General features: G+C 45.2%; 1 protein-coding gene across 2 annotated transcripts in view; it reads right to left on the bottom strand.

Moving 5' to 3' along the window:
• NF1 (neurofibromin 1) overlaps positions 1 to 8,930 on the bottom strand; it is a 287,975-nt gene extending 279,045 nt beyond the window's left edge. For both annotated transcript variants that reach the window (XM_008010958.3, XM_008010961.3), the window contains exon 1: positions 8,509 to 8,930. In XM_008010958.3, coding sequence (XP_008009149.1) covers positions 8,509 to 8,568 — 60 coding nt within the window. In that variant the 5' untranslated portion in view covers positions 8,569 to 8,930. The remainder of the gene's footprint in view (positions 1 to 8,508) is intronic.
• Between the last annotated feature and the right edge of the window lie 4,124 nt (positions 8,931 to 13,054).

Genomic DNA, 13,054 nt, shown 5'->3' with positions numbered 1-13,054 from the left:
GGAGGCTGAGGCAGGTGTTTGAGGCCAGCCTGGCCAATATGGCAAAACCCCGTCTCTAGTAAAAATACAAAAATAGGGCCGGCATGGTGGCTCAAGCCTGTGATCCCAGCACTTTGGGAGGCTGAGGCAGGTGGATCACCTCAGGTCAGGAGTTCGGGACCAGCCTAGCCAATATGGTAAAACCCCGCCTCTACTAAAAATACAAAAAAAATCAGCTGGGTGTGGTGGTACATGCCTGTAATCTTGGGAGGCTGAGGCAGGAGAATCGCTTAAACTCAGGAGGCAGAGGTTGCATTGAGCCAAAATTGTACCACTACACTCCAACCTGGGCGACAAAGCGAGACCTTGTCTCAAAATAATAATAATAATAATAATAATAATACACATTTAAGAAAAGAATCTAATTTCCTAATAGTTAAAAAGTCAAATAAAAAGAGTAGGGCAAAAAACAGGAACATTTAAAATAAAATGTAACAATATTAACCCAGCGCCATAGCTTATGCCTATAATCCCAGCACTTTGGAAGGCTGAGGCAGGCGGATCGCTTGAGGTCAGTAGTTTGAGACCAGCCAACATAGCGAAACCTTGTCTCTATTAAAAATACAAAAGTTAGCCGGGTGTGGTGGTACATGCCTGTAATGCCAGCTACTTGGGAGGCTGAGGCATGAGAATCGCTTGAACCCACGAGGTGGAGTTTGCCATGAGCTGAGATCATGGCACTGCACTCCAACCTGGGCAATACAGCGAGACCCTATCTCAAAAAAAAAAAAAAAAAAAGAAGAAGAAAAAAAGAACTTGCCAATGGATACTAAAGTAAGGCATATATTGGCCAAGGTACATACAAAGGAATATCCAGAGACTAGTCACACTCCCTTTTTTTTTTTTTTGGAAGACAGGGTCTCACTCTTGAGGTCTCACACTTTTTTTGGAAGACAGACCCTCCAACAGGGTCTCACCCAAGCTGGAGTACAGTGGCACAATCATGGCTCACTGTATCCTTGAACTCCTGGGTTCAAGTGATCCTCCTGCCTCAGCCTCCTGAGTAGCTGAGACTACAGGCACATGCCACCACATCCAACTAATATTTTTTAGAAACAGCATCCCACTATGTTGCCCAGCCTGGTCTTGAACTCAAGGCCTCAAGCAATCCTCCCACCTGGGCCTTCCAAAGTGCTGGGATTACAAGCATAAGCTACCACACCTGGCCTACGTGCCCTTATTTAGTGAAAACACAATAATCAGTAATAAGCTACACTGCACTCTAGCCTGGGCGACACAGCAAGACTCTATCACAAAAAAAAAAAAAAAAGTAATCAGCTATAAAGAAAACATATAAATCCTATATTAGAAAAATTTTAGACTTTTCAAAGTGCTTCACATTCATATCCTATCAGACTACTGCAAAATGTCCTAACAGTAAGTGACAAATCCAAAATTACAAAAGTAGTTGATCAGATCTGAAACCTGATTCAAAAAACATGTTTGCTCTATGGGAGGAAATATAAATATGTATAAATTCCTTCTTTATGCTAATTTTCTTACTCATTCCTAGTTAAAATATCACTTATCAAACCTAGGCTATTACAAACACAGAAGTAAAATTCAGTAAAACAAAGCCAAAAGTACTCTTTTTTTTTATTTAGCCAGTCTACCCTTCAACCAGGAATCATTTCAAAAACATTCCATCAATGTTCTGTGTGCTTAAGACTGTGCTGGGCACTGGGGTGACTAGAAGAGAATTCAAATGGGGTTCATTGCTTTTCAGAAAGTATACACTCCATTTGATAAAAAGACAAGAAAAAAAGAAAACAAACCAAGCTGTGTTCAACCAACTCTCCTAAAGGAAGAAAACTTACTGTGTGGTTCTGTAAAACTCCAGGTGACAAGGATACCAAGAAGTGAGATAGGAGAGTTTAGTGTGAAACAACCTCATGGGGAAAAAAAAATGAAGTCTGAGCTGAACACTGAAGGAAGGACAGGAATTAGAAAAGCACAAAGGAGGAATTAAAGCATTCAGACAGGGACTGGCAGAAACAAAGACCAAGAAGTGGGAAGAAGCAAGATACATACAGAAGAGACTGAGGTGACCTGCCTGGAACATATGTGCATGCAGAGGCATAATGGGAAAGAGTTTAGTAAATTAAGTGGGGTCAGCTCCCAGTAGACTGCTAGGTCACAGAGACATGCTGTTAGAATATTAAAATCACCGAATATTTAAACTTGAAAGAATCTAAAAGATTTTCTAGCCACTTCTTTTTCAACAGATGAGGAAATCAAGGATCTATAGGAAAGCTAATGGCTAGGATAGGGACAAAGGCAGTGAATAACAGAACAAAACTAAGACCACCACTAAGGAACTCCAATTCAGCAGAAAGGTATTGTGTCTTGGGAACTAGAAGAGATTGGTTTCCAGTGGGTACTGGAACATCACAGTGGCATTACAACTAAGCAAAGACCACTATGTTTTGCCATAAGGAATCACTTTAAAGAAAACAGCAATCAAGAAGGAAAGCAGAAGCAGGAGCTACTTTTCAGAGTTATAAAGGAACTGAGTGGATAAACAGTAGAGGCGGGTATCTGGCAACAACAAAAAAGGCTGGTCCACAGAGAGAGCTGCAGGACGAAGTAAACGTCTGATTTCCAAGAGAAAGGAAATCTTAGCCTGAAAAGTGAAAAAGAAAGAAGCCCACATAGAGACTAAATTAGTTCCTAGACAGATAAGGTGGAAAGTGTAAGGGGTGCAGAGAACTGAGGAACAGTTGGAAGAAATTTTTTTAAAGGATGAATTCTGGGCCGGGCACGATGGCTCATGCCTGTAATCCCAGCACTTTGGGAGGTCAAGGCAGGCGGATCACGACGTCAAGAAATTGAGACCCATCCTGGCTAACAAGGTCAAACCCTGTCTCTACTAAAAATAAAAAATTAGCTGGGCGTGGTGGCACGCGCCTGTAGTCACAGCTACTTGGGAACCTGAGGCAGGGGAATCGCTTGAACCCAGGAGGCGGACGTTGCAGTGAGCTGAGATCACGCCACTGCACTCCAACCTGGGCGACAGAGCAAGACTCCATCTCAAAAAAAAAAAAAAAAAAAAAATTCCAAAGTAAAGAATAAGCATTATTGTGCTCGCTTCAGCACCACATACACTAAAATTGGAAGAATAAGCATTATTTCTCACTCACCATAAAGTATTCCTCACCATAAAAAAGTACTCATTTTCATGGCCGGGCGCGGTGGCTCAAGCCTGTAATCCCAGCACTTTGGGGGGCCGAGACGGGCGGATCACAAGGTCAGGAGATCCAGACCATCCTGACTAACACAGTGAAATCCCATCTCTACTAAAAAAAAAAATACAAAAAACTAGCCGGGCGAGGTGGCGGGCGCCTGTAGCCCCAGCTACTCGGGAAGCTGAGGCAGGAGAATGGCGTGAACCCGGGAGGCGGAGCTTGCAGTGAGCTGAGATCCGGCCACTGCACTCCAGCCTGGGTGACAGAGCGAGACTCCGTCTCAAAACAAAACAAAACAAATTAGTACTCATTTTCAACTATTATAAGGCCTTATAAAAATTACAGACCAGGCTTGAAGAATGAAGCTAGGAGGTATTTTTTAAATCCAAAAAGCTTCAAAGTTTTGCAAATCTATTTGTCTAATTAGTACGTGGTTTGTAATTTCGAAGATACTTGCCAATCATTTTATACTGTGAACCTCTCACCGCATATTCAAAGTACATTCAGATGAACACTCAATGTATGAGAACAGATATGCCATTATAACCTCTAAAATCAGAGTTTATTCTGTAACATATTATTTAAATGGTTTTTTTTGGCTTTTATATACTGCTTTTGCTTGATCAGATATGGAAAATATAATTGCTTTAAATAATCATATTTACAACAAATGATTTTGGGATGGACTTCTTTTTCAAGTTCAAATATCCATAGTTTTCCCATATTTCCTTTCAGAAATAAAGCTCTACAGGGACCAGTGGGGCATACAGAACTAGGTGAGATACACAGAAGGTTCTAATTTGCTTAGAAACCGGGTTAATGAACCACAATTAAAAGCTACACACCTGGCCAGGCACAGTGGCTCACACCTGTAATCCCAGCACTTTGGGAGGCCAAGGCAGGTAGATCACCTTAAGTCAGGAGTTCGAGACCAGCCTGACCAACATGGTGAAACTCCGTCTCTGCTAAAAATACAAAAATTAGCCAGGTGTGGTAGCTCCCAGCTTCTCGGGAGGCTGAGGCAGGAGAATGGCTTGAACCCGGGAGGCAGAGGTTGCAGTGAGCTGAGAACTCGCCATTGCACTCTGGCCTGGGAGACAAAAGCAAAACTCCATCTCAAGGGGAAAAAAAAAAAAAGCTACACACATACAATTTGTCAGTTTCAATTAGAAACTTGCTATCTGACACCATAAAGGCAGGTTAAGGAGAGACATAAGATGTAACTGATAACATTCAGCTTTCTGGCTGTTCACCTTTGCAACTGTCATTTCCCTAACCAAAGAGGTGATTACTTCTAAAATTGGTAATACTCATTCAAGTTAGACCCTAAATACTAGGTTTAGCTGCAATATTATCAGGTTAAGGAATTTTATATTACCCACAAGAATGTGAGCTCAAAATGTCAATATGGCACACATCCACTTCTTTTAACTGAGTCTACTGCACTAAGTTGCTAAGCAATACCCATCAGAGTGCAATATGTCCGTAATCAGCAGTGGCTAGAAATGCATTTCTGCTTTAATCACACTAAATATTAGAAATCCAACCAAAACAGCAATCATAAACAGAGTTGCCATCTTCTGACACGCACATGCTCCCTGGGGGCGTAAGTGGTCCAACATGCAAACTCTTAGCTGTAATAAGAAGGAAAAGCTTAACTTCCCCTAGTCCCAGCAGAGCAAAGTACAGATAACATAATCCAAAATTCAAAAGTTTTATTAACAGTTGAAACTATTAAGATTCTTTTTTGTTGTTTTTTTTTGAGACGGAGTCTCGCTCTGTCGCCCAGGCTGGAGTGCAGTGGTGCCATCTCAGTCCACTGCAAGCTCCACCTCCCGGGTTCAGGCCATTCTCCTGCCTCAGCCTCCCAAGTAGCTAGGACTACAGGCGCCCGCCACCACGCCCAGATAATTTTTGTATTTTTAGGAGAGACGGGGTTTCACTGTGTTAGCCAGGATGGTCTCAATCTCCTGACCTCGTGATCCGCCCACCTTGGCCTCCCAAAGTGCTGAGATTACAGGTGTGAGCCACCGCGCCCGGCCAACTATTAAGATTCTTATACAAATATCTCTCAGTACATGCAGGGCTTTTTCTCCCCTCAATAAAAATGTAAGCGATGGCTCACGCCTGTAATCTCATAACTCTACTAAAAATACAAGTATTATCCAGGAGTAGTGGCCAGCGCCTGTAATCCCAGCCACTTGTCTGAGGCAGGAGAATCATTTGAACCCAGGAGGCAGAGGTTGCAGTAAGCCAAGGTCGCATGATTGCACTCCAGCCTGGGCAAGAAGCATGAAACTCTGTCTCAAAAATTAAAAAAAAAAAACTCTTCTAAGTATATTTAATGGATTAGAACAAATTCTGTGGGATACTTAGGAAAAGTATCTCCCTGATGGTCAAGCATTCACTACTTTTCATACTGAAGCTCTTGTTAATACATTTATGTCGCTTAACCTCCCTATGCCTCAGTTTTCTGACTAAAGGACATTTTCAACCTTAAGATGAACTCTAATATGAATTCAATATTTATCACTTCTATAATAAATTAATATATGTAAGTACCTTATGTTAAACACTGAAAACCCTTACATTTTTGCATCTCAAGGTCAGAGACTAACTTTCTAAGAGAAAAACGTGAGGAACAGGCCAGGCACAGTGGCTCACGCCTATAATCCCAGCACTTCAAGAGGCCAAGGCGGGCAGATCACCTGAGGTCAGGAGTTCGAGATCAGCCTGACCAATATGGTGAAAGCCCGTCTCTACTAAAAATACAAAAATTAGCCGGGCATGATGGTGCACACCTGTAATCCCAGCTACTTGGGAGATTGAAGCAGGAGAATCACTTGAATGCGGGAAGGAAGGGTGAACTGACATCAAGCTACTGCACTCCAGCCTGGGCAAAAGAGTGAGACCTTGTCTCAATTAAAAAAAAAAAAAAAAAAGTGAGGAATAATCTCTGCTATATAGCTTTCTCTTAATTACAACATAAGGAATGCAGAAAAATGCTGTTTTAAAAACTTATGTCCTTAATTTTTAACAGATGGTGGTGAGTTTGATTCCACAATATGCATAACAACGAAGCCTTAAGGTCTTTTAACACTAGGGACAGAAGGAAAAACACTTTCTTGCATTAATGGGCATATAATCAAAATCACTCCTTTTTTTTTTTTTTTTTTTTTTTGAGACAAGAGTCTTCCTCTGTTGCCCAGGCTAGAGTGCAGTGGCATGATCTCGGCTCACTGCAACCTCCATCTCCTGGGTTCAAGTGATTCTCCTGCCTCAGCCTCCTGAGTAGCTGGGATTACAGGTCCCCGCAACCACACCAGGCTAATTTTTGTAGTAGAGACGAGGTTTCACTGTTAGTCAGGCTAGTCTCGAACTCCTGACCTCAGGTGATCAACCTGCCTTGGCCTCCCAAAGTGCTGGAATTACAGGCGTGAGCCACCGTGCCCAGTCCAAAATCGTTCCTCTTTAAAATATCTTTTTCCAATATGGTAAATAAGCCTAGAGATGAACAGGTAAGAAGTAAAAAAACAAAATTAAGAAAAAACTGAAAAAAATTTTTAATTTTTAAAATTTAAGGAGAATTGCGGCATGAATCCTTCAAACTCCTACATCCAGATTCTGCTGTCCGCAAGGGTCAGCTTTGGGGTTCTTCTATGTGCCTTTTAAATCCTTTCTTAAAATTACAGAGTCTTTTCTACCAAGTTTTAAATCTAACACTCTATCAATAATGCAATATTTTATATGCAGTAACATTAAACCACAGATGGATTAGTATAGTTTGGTTTATATGCCTTTGGGTCTGGAAGCATACGAATGGATAAAACAATTCCTTCAAGTCTCTGACAGCTTCATAATTCTATTTTATCTACATAGCTTCTTCTCAACTTCCTCTGCCTATTCCCAGATATTTTCCAGGTAGGTCTGAAACACTTTGAGTGCCGTAAAGAAATGTTTATGGATCAAATAAGGGAAGAGCTCTTCCCCCACCCCTTCAACTCCCACAATGTTTTACCATTATATCCAGTAAACAAAATAGATTGACTCAATCTTAAACAATTCCCCCATCACAGGAAGCCCATTGCAACCACAGCTGCAGAAAGTATCCCTTAAACCATCCCCAACTACCTACAGCAACACAAAGTTAAACTAATTTCCAATGACAAAAGGCTATGCTGCGTGCATTCATTCTAATCAGCCCCAGGATTTATTGTGTGAAACTCAGGCGATAAAAAGTCACCTCCTCAAGCTACAAAACTTTTTTTTTTCATCCCAAATATTCTCAATGAAAGTTCTCTTGTCAACCAGGAGGAGAGAGTCAAAAACAACCACAAACACTAGCAGAATGATCTGCTCCAGGACCATATCCCAGCTGGCTTTGCTGTGTGTTGTTGGTGGCTCAGAAGCAGTTTCTCACTTTCCTTTCACCCTTCTCCCCTTACTCCCCAACATCCTCACTCGAGAATACATCACATCCTCAGACCGCTGGCAAAAAAAAAAAAAAAAAAAAAAGGGCGGGGGGAGAGACTACAATTATCAAGGAAGGGGAAGATATTTCAGAAACACGGTTTCCACTGCAAACGGCAATAAAAAAAAAAAAAGGCAGTCTGTGTCATCAGGATATGGGGGACGACGTTTTGGGGCACCACAAAGATGTGCAGTGAGTGTGCACTTGAAGCTCTCGGGGCAGGATGAGACGATGGAGCAGAAAGTAAGAAAACCTGTGCCTTCCTTGCTTTCTTCTGTTCTTCCCCCTCCAGGAGAGGAAGCTGAAGAAACTGGGGGAGGGGCGGAATGTTATCGTTCTCCTATTGTGGGTACATAAGACAGGCCTTAGGGTTCGCTCGTCCCCAGTTAGGAGGTTCACGGAGGGAAGAGGAAGAGAGAACCCCTAAACGTTACCCACCTCTGCTCAAAAACAAAAGTAAGGGGGTAATTATTAAATCCAGATGGCGCGCCCCTAAAGGGGCCCCCAGGTCACTCATCCCCATTCCCAAGCGGAAGGGCTGGGATAAAGGGTACGGAGGGTCGGAGGCTGGTCAGGGACAAGGCCCCACCCCCCGACTTAGGAGGGAAAGGGAGCCCAAGCTCCCAGCTGTCCCCTCCTACCCCTCACCTCCCGCCTTGGCCACCCCCACTTATCCCCCCTTCCCTTCTCTTCCCTTCCTTTCCTCCAGAGCCAGAGGCAGCCGCGGGGGAGGCGGCCGCTCCTACCTCCCCTCACCCACTCTGTCCCCACCCCCACTCCGCTCCCACCTCCCGCCCGCCACGGGCCCGTTACCTGCTCGTCGAAGCGGCTGACCACGGCCTGGACCCATTCCACCGGCCTGTGCGCGGCCATGTCCTCCCCGCGGCCGGGGGGCGGCGGAGGGAAGGGTGGGCCGGCGCCCTGGGCCGGGAAGAGGGCGGGGAGCGGAGGCTGAGGTGAGGGAAGAGGCGAGGAGAGGGTCTGAGGAGTGCAGGCTCCCAGCGTTCCCACGGGGGTGGGGATGGGGGGTCAGCGCCGAGCGGGAGGGGGAGAGGGAAAGGGGGCGTTGGCACGGAGGCTGGGGGAAGGGGGATAGGGGAAGGGGACCCGGGGAGGGGAGGGGGCCTCTTGGTCGCTTTCCCCACTAGCGCCGTCTCCCCACAGCCATCACAGTCCGAGACGCCGCCATGACACCCCACCGGAAGTGGGATCCTTTCCACAGCCCGGGGAGAGGGAGCGCGAGCGAGCTAGAGATTGAGAGCGCGGCTGGGAAAGGGGAGGGGGAAGCGAGAGGGAAGGGGGCCTGCCGCGCATGCGCCCGCGCCGGCCGGTTTCATTAATGAAAAAGCGAGTCCTCCTGGAGGTGACGTCATCTAACTCCTCTGGGCCGCCTGGCGAGCGTCCCTCACCGCCGTGGGGCTCACCTAGACTGGCACTGGGCTCAGCCGGCGAGTGCCAGAGCTGACCCCGGAGCATCCGCTCCCATCCCCACCGCCCCCTAGGGCTGTCCCCTCCCCCGCCGGCCTCTGGGTTTGGATTGTTCCCGGAGTTGGAAGTTAGGGCGCCCTGGGGCTAGCCATTCTCCGGGCGCGCGGATCTCTGCCGCTAATCTCCTGGGGAGGCTGTGCTCTCAGCCTTAAGTTCTCAGAAAAAATAAAGTACACCCCCTCCGATTTTCAGGTTCTTCTTAGCTTTGTAGACTGCTGAGAAACAAAAAAGGAAGGCCAAAGAGAGAGTCCGTGATTTTTTTTTTTTAGAGGTCGCTTAAATCCCAATGCTAGACCCAGTGGCAATCAAGGTCTAGCCACCGGGTCTAGCATTGGGATTTAAGCCCAGGTTTCCTCTGCAAAACTCATAGCCACCAAAGTTAATATAACTTTTGCACAGCTGATAATAGATTCAAGTTTCACCACCCTCAAAACACCTTTAGAGCCTCGCTTTCATTATTAATTCAATATATTCATCGTCTTCTTTAAATATTTCAACAAATCTTTTCAATACATATCATTATCCTCATCTGATGAATAGGTCACGTTCCCCACCCCCGTGGGAATGCTGGGAGCCTGCACTCCTCAGACCCTTGATTTGCCCAGGGTCACAGAGTTGACAGGTGGCAGAGTCAGGATGTAAACCTAGGTGGTTTAACTCCAAGGACAATAGAGGCAGACTATGGCTCTCCTAAAACAAAGTCCTTCTCTATACCTCCAATACCAGAGTTGAAAGGATTTCATGTGTAATTGGTTGTGCCAGTTTTCCAGGAAGAGGATTACATCCAAAACAACGGATAATCTATGTCTGACATTGGACTTTGGAATGAGTAATTTTTTTTTTTTTAAAGACAGAGTCTCACCCTGTCACCCAGGCTGGAGTGCAGAGGTGCACTCAGCTCACTGCAACCTCCGCCTCCCGGGTTCAAGTGATTCTTCTGCCTCAGCCACCCTAGTAGCTGGGACTACAGGCACTCGCCACCGCGCCTGGCTAATTTTTGTATTTTTAGTAGAGACGGGGTTTCACCGTATTGGTCAGGCTGGTCTTGAACTCCTGACCTTGTGATCCGCCCACCTCAGCCTCCCAAAGTACTAGGATTACAGGTGTGAGCCACTGCGCCTGGCCTGGAATGAGTAATTTTAAAATTTGTCTTCCTAGATACATTTTACCTAGGCGAATGTTTTTGTTTTTCAGAGACAAGGTCTCACTCTGCATTGGAGTGCAGTGGCTCAATCAGCCCAGACTCCTGGGCTGAAGTGATCCTCCCACCTCAAACTCCTGAATAGCTGGGACTACAGGTGAGTGCCACCCTGCTTTGGCTAATTTTTTTTTTTTTTTTTTTTTTTTGTGGAAGAGACAGAGTCTTGCTATGTTGCCCAGGCTGGTCTGGAACTCCTGGCGTCAAGTGATCCCTCTGCCTCGGCCTCCCAAAGTCCTGGGATGACAGGGGTGAGCTACCACACAGGCCCCTAGGCTAATGTTAAAATGAATTTACACATTCCAAGCACACGCTAATCAGCCAGTTAGGCCACACAGAAAGACATTGGGTGATAAGGGAGGACAAAACTAGAATTTTAATTTTACTACAGAAAATCCACAAAGTCAATAACCCACGTACAGAGAGATACATCCTTGAGAAAAGTTTCTAATCTCTCAGTTGGTGGTTGTCCAAAATACATGTTAAATAAATGTTTTATTCCACTAGAACAAAAAGACAGTTTGGACATGTCTTTGGTCCCTTCTTCTTTTAAGGATGCAATGCAGATACTAATTTCTTTTAGATGTTGTCAGAATGATGACAATGCTGGAAAGAAATGGATGAATATTAAACGAATGTCTATGTTTCTCCCAAGTAGGACCCCTGAAAAAGCACTCACTCATACCCCCACGATAGTATTCCAGTGCCCCTACTGCACTGCTAAACTTCAGACCCACAACCTTCCTCTTCTTTTCTCGTACTTACTCTGAAAGTCCCTAAGTACTTCCTTGTTGCCATGGCTTTTTGCCTGTCTATCTCCCTGATCTTCTTCCCTACATTGGATGCAACTGCCCAAACCTTCAGCTCCCTTGCCTTCCCTGGCATTCCATTGCTGAAGTTCCTCTGTGCCTTTCTTTCCTCTTCTCTAGTTTCTTCCACCATTGCCCACTCTTCTTTAGCTCTGTGCTAAGACACCCAAACTTCTGCTGGCCCTCTGCTCTTCTTCCTTTACTCAAGCTCCTGCCAGCATGTCGTTAATTCATCCTAATTTGTACTCCCTGTTCTGTTGCTTCCCCTGAGTGCCAAGCCTCTCATTACAGTCAGAGGCCTAGACTTCACCCCAACTTCCTCTCCAATTAAATTCATTCAGTTCTGCTGAGCCAGTATCAAGTGTCCAAATGGGCCAGTCATGGTGGCCCACGCCTATAATCCCAGCACTTTTAGAGGCCAAGGTGGGAGGATTGCTTGAGCCCAGAAGTTCAAGACCAGCCTGGGCAACATAGTGAGACCCCAGCCTCTACCAAAGAAAAATTGTTTAAATTAGTTAGGCATAGTGGTGTGCATCTGTGGTCCCAGCAACTTGGGAGGCTGAGATGGGAGGATCACTTGAGCTTGAGAGGTCGAGGCTGCAGTGAGCTGTGATCTTGCCACTGTACTCCAGCCTAGGCAATGGAGCAAGACCCTGTCTCTAAAAAATAAATAAAAATAAAAGTATCCAAATACCTGTTATACATTATGTACTTTGTTAGATCATACATAGTATGTATGGCAGGAATTCTAAACAAAAATGCCAAAGAAGACTGGGTGCTGTGGCTCACGCTTGTAATCCCAGCACTTTGGGAGGACAAGGCAGGCAAATCACCTAAGGTCAGGAGTTTGACCAGCCTGGCCAACATGGTGAAACTCCATCTCTACTAAAAAAAAAAAAACACACACACACACACAAAATAGCCAGGCGTGGTGGCACATAGCTGTAATCCCAACTACTTACTAGGGTGGCTGAGGCAGGAGAATTGCTTGAACCCAGGAGGCCAAGGTTTCAGTGAGCTGAGATTGTGCCACTGCACTCCAGCCTGGGCATCAGAGTGACTCCATCTCAAAAAAGAAAAAAAAAAAAAAAAGCCAAAGAAGGTAATGCATGGAGACTATGGTGAACTAAGGAGCATATGCCCACCTCTATTTATCCAGATAAGAGATACTCTCTCCATTTAAGGAGTATCTGTCACTCAACTCCAGTTACTGCCATGCAGGAATGTTGACCCAGTGTTGCTAGATCTTCTAGTTACTCAAGAGAAGCTAGAGATCTGAACTTACATATAAACTCTTCCAATTTTTACATAGTGGCAGCCAATTTACATTTTTTAAGTGCTGTGCAGCCAAACAAAATACGTCTGCTGTCTGAATTTAGCCCATGGAACACCAGTTTGACCAGCTCTAGTCTAGTGAAAAGGCATGAGCCTTAGAGTAGAACAGAATTAGATTTGTATCCTAACTTCCCCCATTTTGCAGTGTCCAACAGTATTCAGGGAACCCTTAGTGTTTCATATTGTTTTAAATGCATCTCTCTCATTCAGCCTCTGTTTTTTGGTCAGGCAACAAGCTCTGCCAATATTTTCTTCAAGAGTCTTGTTCCAAGCTGGGAGCCGTGGCTCATGCTGTCATCCCAGTGCTTTGGGAGGCCAAGGTGGGTGGATCAGTTGAGCCCAGGGGTTCAAGACCACCCTGGGCAACATGGCGAAACCTCATCTCTACAAAAATGGTTTTTAAAAATTAGCTGGACATGGTGGCATGTGCCTGTGGTTCCAGTTACTTGGGAGGCTGAGGTGGGAGGATCGTTTGAGCCCAGGAGGTCAAGGCTACAGTGGGCTGTGATGGTGCCGTTGCATTCCAGCA

Source organism: Chlorocebus sabaeus, chromosome 16 (genome assembly GCF_047675955.1).
Source record: "Chlorocebus sabaeus isolate Y175 chromosome 16, mChlSab1.0.hap1, whole genome shotgun sequence".
Taxonomy (NCBI): domain Eukaryota; kingdom Metazoa; phylum Chordata; class Mammalia; order Primates; family Cercopithecidae; genus Chlorocebus; species Chlorocebus sabaeus.
This window is presented reverse-complemented; position numbering and strand designations above follow the sequence as displayed.